The sequence below is a fragment of the Xiphophorus hellerii genome, chromosome 3, assembly GCF_003331165.1.
Source record: "Xiphophorus hellerii strain 12219 chromosome 3, Xiphophorus_hellerii-4.1, whole genome shotgun sequence".
Lineage (NCBI taxonomy): Eukaryota > Metazoa > Chordata > Actinopteri > Cyprinodontiformes > Poeciliidae > Xiphophorus > Xiphophorus hellerii.
The window spans coordinates 28,418,461-28,430,939 of NC_045674.1; the positions used below are offsets into that span (position 1 = coordinate 28,418,461).

At 42.0% G+C, this 12,479-nt stretch overlaps 1 protein-coding gene across 25 annotated transcripts in view; it reads left to right on the plus strand.

Annotated features, from left to right (window-relative positions):
• The first annotated feature begins 745 nt into the window (after positions 1-745).
• rims2a (regulating synaptic membrane exocytosis 2a) overlaps positions 746-12,479 on the plus strand; it is a 159,749-nt gene continuing 148,015 nt past the window's right edge. For 14 of the 25 annotated variants that reach the window (XM_032557740.1, XM_032557724.1, XM_032557729.1 and 11 more), the window contains exons 1-2: positions 748-1,031; positions 1,488-1,692. In XM_032557740.1, the coding sequence (XP_032413631.1) occupies positions 1,505-1,692 (188 nt within the window). In that variant the 5' untranslated portion in view covers positions 748-1,031; positions 1,488-1,504. Of the gene's footprint in view, positions 1,032-1,487; positions 1,693-12,479 lie in introns of all 25 variants that reach the window. The other 11 variants (XM_032557744.1, XM_032557747.1, XM_032557731.1 and 8 more) reach the window with 4 other exon arrangements.

Here is a 12,479-nt window from a genome sequence, read left to right on the forward strand (position 1 = left end):
TGGTTGCTATGCCTACATCTTTAAACTATCCTCTGGAAGGGGGTATCCAAATAAAACTCTACCCAGGGCCTCAATAAACTCCGGGTCGGCCCTGTCAATTTTATCGTCAAAAACGTTGCAGTTTTTCAAAGATTGAAACATTTGAACCAGCTAACATAACCCCAAAAACAATTTCCCAGCTGACTTTTTTTTATGTTAAGTTGTTCAAACATTATCGAACCATCTCGTTTTCATATTGGTGTATTGAAAAAGACAAAGAACAAAAAAAAGAAACAACAGCTGTCCTTCCATGTGTAATCGCTTTGAGTTGTATTTCTTTTCATGCGACGTCACAGAAATGGTCACGTCAGCTGACAACAAAAGCCCCGCGGGTTGCCGCGCGAGCGCGTGTGAAAGCACTGACCGGAACCGCTGCCGCACCTGCAGCCACAGCCGCCCGTCACTAGTCATCCTCCGCGCGTTTGTCCCCTCGGTCAGCGCTCATGATCTGCTTATGAAATATGCATCAGCTCTCTTCCAGCCACGGCTGCTGCTGCTGCTGCTCCTCCTCCAGCTTCACCTCCACTCCGTGTTTTCGCGCTCACTGTCGCGCCTGCTGTCAATGAACATCCAGCGCGTCCTCTCTGGCTTCTACGTTTCCACCGCTCCGCCCCCTTTCTCTCTGAACCCCCCCCCCCCCCCCCCCCAACCCTTCTCTCACACACCCACACACACACACACACACACACACATCTCCTCCCTCCTCACTCTCTCTCTCTCTTTCTGTATCTCTCAAACCTTCCTCCTCTCCCCACCCCCCGCCCCCCACTTTCTCTGTCATTGCATCCATTTTTGTGCATCTAAGAAATCTCCAAGAATTACCAACCTGGAGGAAAGCGAGCTGAACAGAGTGGCAGCGGGGGGCTCGGGGCTCCAAAGGGAAAGCAAACAAGGACGCGCCGGGTATCTGTTATTCCAACATGCGAGCGAAAGCCCTCTGAAGGATGGCAGCGATGGGTTAGACAGGATTTACCATGTCTGCTAAGTAAAAGGCAAGAGTTATTCTTTTTACACTGTATTTTCTGTTGTTTTTTCTCTCTCCCTTCCTCCTTCCCCTGGATTGAGGGTTATAACCTACAACCCGGGGTTCTTTCCAGAGAAATCTAGCCTTTTTCTTCTTCTTCTTCTTTTAGAGATGTTGATGAGTAGTAGTAGATACGTTTGGCTCTCCAGTCCCCACCAGCTTGACTCTTATTAAATCGCACTGTGACAGCTTTAACAGCTGCAAGGAAGAACATTTTGACACTTATTTTCTGCACCACAGTGAGCCAAAAAAAAAAAAAAGAAAGAAAGAATGAAAAGAAAAATGTGCATGACTACCGAGCTAACTCGTGTCACGTCATGCCGTGTGTGCCTTCTCCTAACCACCAGTTTAGTACATTGACCAGACGAATAAACATTTATTTACTATTATATATTTGTTTAATTATTATTTGATATTCTTTCAGCGACCGCTCGGTAAAAGATGTCCGCTCCACACGGGGCCCGGGGCGCCCCCGGCCCTGCTGCCGCCGCCGCCGCTGCTCCCTCAGCGGCCGGCGCCATGCCGGAGATGCCGGACCTCAGCCACCTCACCGAGGAGGAGAGGAAGATCATCCTCGGTGTCATGGATCGACAGAAGAAGGAGGAGGCGAAGGAGCAGTCCATGTTAAAGTAAGAAAAAAGGCGGAAATGAAGCGGGAATGCGGCTGCTTTTTTGGGGGGGAGGGGGCTTGTTTTTGGTGGTCATTTCTGTCCCTCAGTGTGGAAACTGGAGGGTCATGTTGTCCCCCTCACTCCCCCCCTGACATCCAGCCCATTCACTCTGGACCTCTAGCAGGAGACCGTCAGCTCCCCCCTCCGCTCTCGTATCGAAATGTCTCGTCTTTTACGGCAGGGTGTCGCTCCATAATGCGGCACTCGTTTGTAGTTTCGCCCGCACGTTTGTTGTGACTGTATTTAAGCCTGTATGTGCTACAGTGGGCTGGGTGAGCAGCGACGGCCGCCATTTTCACGTAAAAAGCACGCCAAGCCGCCCCAACCTTTCCCCGCGCTAACGTCACCGAGATTACACAATGTGACACTGGAAAGATCATTCCAGGTGTCCTTTGCGGTGTTGTGCCCGGCGTCCAGCGTTAAAGTGTGGACAGAGAGCCCGCTGGACCCCCCTAACCCGCCTCACCCCGCCCTGCTCCGCTCTGCCGCTGTACAGATGTCGCGCGGAGCTATTTCAGCACCGCGGTGCTGTCCGCTCCGAGCCTCTACTTTTTAAGGTGGAGCGGAGCGTGTCTCCCCTCCCCACTTCCGCCATCATTACTTCATAACCTTATCTGTGCTGGCGAATACATTGAATTCATGACTAAATAATTCACCCCCCGCCCCCCCACTCATCGTCTAGACCTGGTTGTGAAAATATTTCTGTTGTATTTTTCTTTTTTTGTTGTTGTTGCTGAACTTTAGGTTTCCAATGCGAACTAGATTAGCAAAGAGGAGATGTAGAGGTGGTGACCTTAAATGTGTCCATCCTGTTGATTTTTCTTTATATTTGTTCTCCTTTGACGACAGGGTGAACGTGCTTCTGTACTCAGCCTTAAAGCGAATGTGTTGTGTTCTTGTTTTTCAATGCATCATTGCTAACTTCATAGTAAGAGCTTATTGGAGAAATGTAAGCCAGATTAGCATAGTTAGCCCCACAAAAGCAGTAGCAGAATTTAATAACTAAATTTTGAGGCTAAGCTATTCAAAAACATTGTTTAAATGCACTTATTAGGCTAATGAGCAGCATCTTTGTTTTTATTTACTCTGCAGCTCAAATCCAGTCATGTTTCAATCACAGTTTTTAACTTAATGTTATTATTGTGTTTTTGTTTTATGACACACCAACAAAAGCACATACTTTGAAGCGTAAGGAGAAAATACATTATAATTTGACTGAGTATGACTGAGTCAAATCAAACTTTATTCATAAGGCTCCTTTCTAACATTGGCTTTCCGTTGACCAAAGTTCCTCACAAAGTAAAAAAAAAAAAACGAACAGAAAACACAATGAAACAGAAATATCACTGAATCAAAAGCTGAAAAACACAACCACTATAAAAGAAAGTCAATGTCTCAGGAGTTCAATCCATTGTTTTAAAATAGAAAAGAAAAGGAAACAACCAAGACATTGGTCCTCTAGCTTAACTGTGAAGCTGCGGGGCAAGAAAAGTATTATCGAGAAAGTCTCCATGGTGATCTTCTGCAGAATCTGTGGACAGGGTAACTGTTTGCTTCTGCACTCCACAAATCCGGTCTGGTTGGAAGAGTGGCAAGAGGAAAGAGCCATGACAAGTTCCAATGCAGAAACAAACATCTAGAGGAAGGTCAAAGGTCAAACAAGCCCAAAATGTTGGCCCAAAACCAAACTTTTGGGCCAACAGTCAAGTTGTCTGGAAGAAAACCTTCAAGTAGCAACAGAAGACCTGAGACCAGGGGCAGAGGTTCATGCTCAGTTTGATTTTCAGATACTTTATTGGTCCCAAAGGGAATTTAAATGATGTTGTAACACAAATCCTTCGAGATTCTTCAACGAGTTATTGTAGATGGCGGTGGCCGTGGGCAATTGGGATCTCCCGTTGTGCAGTCTGTGTTGCAGCAGAATCTGAAGAAGCCTCTGACTGAAGACACTGTGTTGTTGTATGTGAAATCCTTCTTTGACCATCATCCCCAGAGGCGCCACAGTCGTCCCCGGAACCGAGCCGGAACCAGCCTTCTTTTATCGGACTGTTGAGCCTTTTTAAGCCCGTGGCTCTGATGGAATATGATTGAACTCATTTGAGTTTTGCTACGAAAAGCTGGTGAAAAATAATCTGTTTCTACATGAGGACATACGTTAGAGAAACACCCACTGAAACATCTGCCAAGTGTTGTCTCAGATTGGCTCTATTCAAACACACAGCACAGTTTTTTGATTTTTGTGACACATTTTAATAACTGCCCATCTTTTTCCTTCTACTTGGAAATTATGCATTAGTCTATGTTGGTGTATCACATAAAATTGCAACGATATACATTTATTTTTGGTTGACAACGTGACAAAATGCGGAAAGTCTCAAACGTTGTGAGTATGTTTGTGTGCCAGTGTCTATATATGTAATTGTAGTTTTTAGAAGGTGTAATGTGTCCGTTCAGAAGATTGTGGCTTGTTCTCGTTGTGGGATTACAAAGCTGCTGGTTTTGGACAATTTCTACTTAATTATTTCTTCTAGATAATATTTATAGCCATCAAACAGCTTATTTGTGGAGCACATTTCAGCAACAAGCCAGTCCAAAGTGCTCGACATCATAAAAAACATCGTAGCCATCAACTTTGAAACCAGAACCAAACGTTACATTTTGTCAAACACTTATCATCAAAACCATCGATACACATCAGACATATTGATCAATTTTCCATATGAGTCGAAAGCAACTCCTAAACAGATCAGGGTTTTAGCCTGGATTTAAAGGAACTCGGCGTTTCTGCTGTTTTGCAGTTTTCTGGAGGTTTGTTCCAGATCTGCGGTGCATAGAAGCTGAATGCTGCTTCACCGCGTATGGTTCTGGTTCTGGACATGATCCCTATATTCTTTTATAAACTTCAGTACAATTTACAAGAATCATATAGTAACAAGAGACGCACAAAAACTATTCATAAAGAAGAACACAGATGACATTTTTTTTTCTTTTTTTTTTTTTTTTTAGCTCTAGGCTGTTTAAACGGATGATAAATAATTCCGTGTTTGTTCTCCAACCACTAGAAGAATTATTATTTAATTTTTTTTTCTTAAAATGATGTAATTAAGATGAGATCCTGTGGAAGGAAGAAACTCCACAAACTAGTGACTGAAAAAGTGGGAGACGCAAACACCGGCACCCTAAACTCCCACACGCCCTTAACGACGCTAATCCGGCTTCTCATTTCTAGCAATGGCTGTCGAGCCTCTAGACTAAGGCGGTTTACCACCAAATCTGTGCCACTCACTGAAGTATGAGAGATTCCTGCCACTATCTAGCGAAGATCGCTTGTGATGCCGTCCTCCCAAAGCCGCGCTCCTGAAGCAGGGAAAGTTGCGCAATCCCCTGCCTCGTGCAGCTGCACGACAACCATGACTCATGTCCTCTGTAAGACGCAGCAATAGCCTCAGCCGCTGCAGTGTACGTGCCGTGTGATTCACCCAGGCCTTTTCCGCCCGCTTTCTCGTTCTGTTTCTCCCTCCTCATGGGGAAGAGAGAGAGAAAAAAAACAACAACCCCAAAACAACTTCACGTTTTCTACCCCATTTCTGTTTCTCGTAGGGGTGAAAGGTGAAAGGGAGCGCTCTGTTTTCAGGGCGATATTCCATAACGTACCGAATGCAAAAGGAATCGTTTGGATGGGCGGCTCCGGAGAATTTGACTTTGTTGAGAATTTTACTCGATTTTGTTTTTAGAGTTCTCAACACACACACACACACACACACACACACACACACACGCACGCACCCCCCCCCCCCCCCCCCCCCACACACACACAGAGAAGCACAAACGGAGAACAACTTAGACGCCAATAAAACGGATATACAGTAGAATATGTGGTATGACATTTTCTGTTTTATCCAAAAGTTTCGTCTGGAGCTGATGATTCTACGCTTGGAAATCTGAGTAGTAGAACACAATCTGTTTTTATGTCACGCGCTCCTGCCAACTGTTTACCGGAAGTAAACATAGGCGTACAAGTTCATATCCTGTTGCGAAATGGAGTAATTTATTTATTTATTTATGTATTCGAGTTGTGTTTTGCGAGCAAAATATCACCACACCCACATCATATTGTCACTTTTCTAAAAAATAATAATGGCTTGTCATTTTTTTGCCACTAGTGATTTATTTCTTCCGTTTTTTGCCAACAATGTCACCACCTCCGTCTTTCCAAAAGACGCAATAGGCACAAAAAAAAAAGGGACTTCTTTTAGGAAGTTTAACTTCCTAAACTTCTTTTAATTAAAGAACATTAACTAAGACTAGAAACAAAATAACATTCAGATATTTTCTGCATGCCTTTTCTGGCTCAGCGGCTGTATGGTGCCACGATACAGTAGAAATAAAAAATATATATTTTCGGTTCGGATTTTCCAGAAGATTGTCTTTTCTTAAATAAATGTGCTTATATCTCAAAAGCAAAGTCATTTTTTGTTGTACGTTTCAATTCACAATCGCCACAGTTGTTTTGACGTCCACTGTCTTTACATAATTGGTGACTCACCCTGACTCATCAAACAGTAAATCCCCACTTTTTTTTTTAAACCTATGAATCACACAAGCATAACATATCCTGGAGGAGCTTTAATGCGCTCAGCCCCGCAATAAGGTACGACCGCGGCGGATTAAGTTGTCATCGGATCGTTCGCGGCGTTTCAGTGAGTGTCAGAAACAAACTCCCACGTCTCATTTAGCTCACGCAAAGAGCGACAATCCAGTCTCTCCAAAAAAAAACAAAAAAAAAAACCACACAGAAGTTTTTTGGTTTGGTGCTGCAAAGAAAAAAAAAAAAAAAAGAAGAAGTGGAAAGTCCGAACGTTGAAGTGCGTAGTCTAACCGAGGGAATCCTGAGAGGATGGCGGGATGGAGGAGAGGACGAGAGGAGCCTCCAGCACGCAGGGCTTGCCAACTTACTGTCATCTCTTCGGAGGTGCTACAGAGAGCGGGGACGGAAATCCAGCAATGCTGACTTGCATGTAATTAGCTGCTCTCCGCCTGAGTCGATTCATCCTTGCTGCAGTGTGTGCGGGTGTGTGTGCGTGGAGGAAAAAAAAAAAAAAAAAAAAAGAGTTCATGGTGGCGCTCGACACGTCAGTACAACATTGCAACTAACCCAACAATGCGGTCGGCATTTATCGTGTCATTTATCATTTATCGTGATACGTTTTGTAAAAGAATTTTGATTCATCCTTGCGATTAATGTTTGGTAAACTGTCCGTATTGTTGGGATTGTTAGTTTCACTATCTCCTCCACTGTTTGTTCAATGAGATTATCAATATATTTGAAAATACGATCAAAAGCAGTTACAGTGAGCAGTTTAGTGCTATAAATCACACTTCTTTAAGGAGCGTATTAAAAATATTTTTCAAGAGCAGAATTTGTGCTTGTGTTGCGTGGATTGCTGCCATGCATACCGTGATAAAACCTCAAGTCCATATGTATTATCCATCCCCAAGCCAACATTTTAACAATTTTCAGTCATGACAAATAAACAAAACACACAGTCTTTGGAATGAACTCCAGGTAGAGACGCTGTGCTATCAAGAACCTCCTTTTGGACTTGGGTGCTTCAGTCTATGGTCACGGTGATAATGATTATGGGAAGCCCGGTCCGCTCACTTGCGCTCCGTGTGCCCTCCAGCCAGGCATCAGCTGTTTTGGGATGGGCTGACCCACAGAAAGCCTGGGGCTCAACCTCTCCTTTCTTCTTGGTTCTCCACTGAGAACCAAGAACAAACAGCCTGAAATGTCAGGCTGTTTGTTGGTTTGGTGTGAGTGAGATGGAAAAGTATTAGATAACATCATTTCCCATTTCCTGCTTTTATTTGTAACCGTAAAGACATATATATATATATATATATATATATATATATATATATATATATATATATATATATATATATGTATTCACCAGGAAGAGTTCAGCTGACCACAACGATGGATACAGTGGTAACTGTATGCAAGATTGCAGGGTTCTTTAGGTTACTGAGGCCTACATGTGGCCTGATGGTGCGTTTTCACACCTGATAGTCCGCTACATTCTGTTGGATTGGGGACCAAAATTAGCGCGTAACGTTTTCAGCTGGTGTGGTCCACTTCAACACTGTACTGTATCAAAGAAACAACAACCAAAAAACAAAAACAACAAACCCTGTGAAAAAGTCGTTCACCTCCTTATTTGTGGCGCCGCACCAAGGAAGGAACTACTTTCTTTTTCAGAAAATGTAAACAAAAATGGAGTGGCGTCAGATTTTTAGCGAGTGCACAATTTCTCTTTTTCTATGGCCAAAATCTTCAAGCCATTTCTGCCGCTAACGCTAGACACAAGCCTTTGTTTTGGTTGTATTTACCCAGAATGCCCTGCGCTACGGTTCACCTCCTGCTTTCGGAGCGGTCTCCAGTCCGCTTGACGTTCACATATGCATCCAAACTGCGCCAGAGTTCCCTTCAACCGAACAGAGACCGATGTTTTTAGGTGGACCAGAGTTCGCATCAGAGTCTTGATTGCGCGTTCACATCTCCTCAAGCAAACCGGACTTTCTTGGAGTTCGACCAAAGCGGACTGAACAGGGCTGGTGTGAATGCGCCCTAAAAACCCACCGACTTGGAGCGTAAGGATTATTCCTGTAATTCAGCTTTGCTCATGCATAATTTTCGACCATGTAATACACACATAAAAAAGGCTGGAAAATGACTATAAATATTTAATGGACAGAGGCATCCTAAATTGCAGTCAGAAATATTGCTAAAGCTCCACAACATTAAATCTTCATTACTTTGTTTCCTCTTTGTGGTTCAAGAAACCCACAACCCTGAGTGTTTTGAGTCCACTGAGTCAGACGGGGTTTAATTCAACATGTAGGGCGAGATGTTCTGAGGACCAGAATAGGCTAACGCTACCAGACTGCAGCTTGTTTCTGTTTGATTCTCACTACGTGGCTCGCGCCTGTGTCTTTAAGTTGCCATGAGCCGTTTATTTTTGTGAGATTTGTTACCGAAACAGGAGATCTGATGCTGTGTGTGGTTAGGAAACCAAAAAACCCCCACAGAACTTCACAGTGCGAAACACGGCAGCATCACGCGTTGGGGATTCTTTTCCGAGTTGATTGTACGATAAATTTAGCCAGTCACAAGGAAATCCTGGTAGGAAACAAGCTTAGGGTTGCAACTGATTAGTTTTAGTAACTGACTATTCTCTAGATTATTGCGACGATAAAAAATAAAATAATTGTCACGTTCTAGCACATTTACCGCTTAACCATGTAAGACTTTTTTAATTTATATACATTATTAGAAAGCATGAAGAGGTGCAAATAAATAATGTTCATTTTTAATGTAAGAAAATAAGCATTTTATTATTGCCTAAAATGAAATAACATAGCATTCCATGAGTGAATGCTTGATTATTTGTATCAAAGGCTAAAAGATTTTTATTTTTAAAACTTTTTATTTATTTATTTTCAGAATTGAAACTGGCTGAAGCTAAAACTAAGCTAGCCTACTTGAGGAATTCTGGGTAGAATATACTTTTTTTAAAATCTTAAATACAAAATGTATATATTTTTATGTAGTTTTGGCTTACTCACTGCTCTGAGAGTGTTGTTCTGTGAGCAAACTGCCTTTTTTGCCTGTATACTCCAGTTGACGATCAGTCGATTATTAAATTAGCTTACGATTATTTCAATAATCGATTCATCGCGATTAATCCGATTAATCGTTTCAGCCCTAAACAAGTCGGAATCAAAGTCCGGACTATAATCCAACTCAGAATATGAGGAATCATACCCTATGTGCATGTGTCAGGCCACGCAAATAACTCTTAGCTTTAACACAATAGCACACACCACACTTTGTTTTGCAACCTCCCCTCCCCCCAAACACATACACACACACACACACACACACACACACAAAATTAAAACTCTGTGTTATTTTACACACATTCACAATTATACACTGCTGTAATGAAGTGTGTGTCTGTAAAGTGACCGAGTGGAAAAGCGCAAGGGTGTATGAAAACTTTCGGTAACCACAGAGTGTTACCAGAGCTGCTAAGCTAGCTGACACTGTTATCTGTAGCCGAATGTTAGCAACCTGATTTCAGAGTCATTTTAAATCTATTTTTTTTATAATTCCAACTGTAAACTGTGATTCATTTGCTATTTTTATCCTTCGTTTCAGGCAGTCGGTAGAAGGGTGGATACTTTTTAAAAGTATGGCTGCAGAATTGCAACTTTAGCACGGCGTTCAACATGGAGTGCGCAGACCTAAAATTAGCCATGATTGATCACATCCGATTTTTTTTATTTTTTTTTTTCCATTCACCCTAGTCGTCCCTCACCACACACACACTCACACACCTCCCCTTTGTCCTCCCACACTCCTACCCCTCTCCTCTGCCTGCTGGTCGTTTATCTGATTGTGCTACGGTGTGCTCGGTGTACCAGCTGGGTCAGTGCTCCTGAGAGGTCCTGTGTCCCTGGAGGCTATAAGAGAGAGGAGAACACACACACACACACACGTCACACCAGCCTGGACCTCGGATATTTTTCTGCTACTGTACACTTTTTTTTGCGAACCGACAACAGGAAGTGACGGACATCTTGAGTCCCATAAGCGTACACGCCGATGGAGTTTCAGCAGCTGGCGATTCAAACGTGGCGGAAGCTAACGCCTTAGCTTAAATTAAAAGTCAAATTTAAGGATGCGATGAGGGTGCAAAGCTCCACGGCGTTCCGCCGCACAGTGTAGTAGAGTACACTCTCACTCATGCCATCCTGGGCAGAGAGCACATTCTGTCATAAATACCCTCCACTCCATCCCCCCATCACTTTCCCTCAGGGAGGGAGAGAGAGAAACAGAAAGTGGAGGAGAGGATGTATCGTCTTGACTCTGTAAAGCAGAGCGCGCTGCAAATGAATGCATCATCAAGCTAATTAGAGGAACAACGTGTAGTAGTCACGGACGGTTGACGCGTCACGTAGTTGGTCTCAGATCGGATGTCTTTACAGTAAAATGCAGAGTGTGCAGTGTTGGACAGTGTGTTCAGAAATACTTGACTAGTTTTGCACCGTGAGAAGAAAAGCTAATTCAATTTCAGTGAATAAAAAAAAAATATTATACAGTGACAGTTTAGAGTAGGGCAGCAGCTAATGATGATTTTAGTAATCGGTTATTAATGATTATTCTGATGATTAATTGGTTAATCAGATTTAGAAAAAAAGGCACGTTCTACAGATTTTTCATTTAACCACTTCGGCTTTTTTTTATATACAGTGTTGGAAATATGCTCAAAGATGCAAGTAAATAAATAATTCGGTTCCGTTTTTAAAATTCCGAAATAAACACTTCGTTGCCTAAAATGCAATAGCACAGCATTTCTTTAGTGAATGTTTAGTCATTTGTAGCAAAGGATGCATCTGCAGCTGAATAAACCCTGAATAACATCAACATGTGAGCAGCTCAGCCCTTTCTGCTGGACTTGTCAAACTTACCAAGTTCTGTTGACTATTTTTTTCCAATTAAACAATTAATAAACGGATAGCAAAAAGTACTTAATATGAGAATTCTTTTGGCAGAATTGGAACCAGATGAAGCTAAAACCACTTGAGGAGTTCTGGGTAGAACATAGTTAGACACAAAGATGTATTTGTTTTTTTTTTTGTCTTACATGCAAAATATTTATATTTATTTCTTTTGTACAGTTTTGGCTTAATTACTTCTCCGAGGGTTCTGAAAGCCTCCGACAAAGGCTTTCAGCAAATAGCCTTTGTCGTAGTCTGTATGGTTCACTTAACAATCAATGGACGCTTTTGCTCCAGAAATTTGATCTCTGCAGTTTTCTCGAGAGCAATATTCAACTCTCAACTCATTCTCACAAACTCGACAAAGTGTCTCGTCTTGTCTTGCAAGTTTAATGTGTGATAACACCCCTAATACTACCATTTTTTGGATGGTAGATTGATGGAACGGCTCGGATCTTAGGCTAGTTTAGCTTCAGGGATATCAGAGTAGAGATGATTGAAAACAAGGTTTTTATAGTTCACTAAAATGAACAAAACTTTGTTAACTGAATTAAATAAAAACATTTAGCAACTGGAAAAAAAAAACTACAAGCAAGTGGAACTATGTCATGCATCTATAAAGCTAACTAAAACATACTGAAACTCGAGACATAATAGTTTTCATGTTTATGAATCAATGTATTAGCCTTTTCAACTGATGTGAAATTGTTTTTCTTTTCTTCTTCTCTTCCGCTCAAGCTGTTTACATCAGCTGCCGGCAAATTAGAGCGTTCCTTAATCCTCCTGCTGGAACTTATGTTGGTCTGCAAAATGGCGACAGCAAAACTTTGGAGAAAACACCATTTTGTTGTTAAACCGTTTTTTTTTTTTGAAGATGGTATCTTCTGCTGATTATTCATTACAGTACAATAGTTTGACCTTTTTGAAATCGGCATCTAAAAGTGAACCAAAGTATGAAAAAACTATTACTATAAATAATACAGACTGAACATCAACTAAACAGTATTTAACTAAAGCCTAACAAGAACAAACAAATACACTCTTAAAACGAATTTAAGCTAACCGAAGTAGACAAGCAAAAAAGTCACAACGAAATAAAACGAATCTACAATGAGAAATCCAAAACTTTTGTGGCCCTGGTTGAACACAAATGCCCAGAGCTCTTTTCAGATGTTATC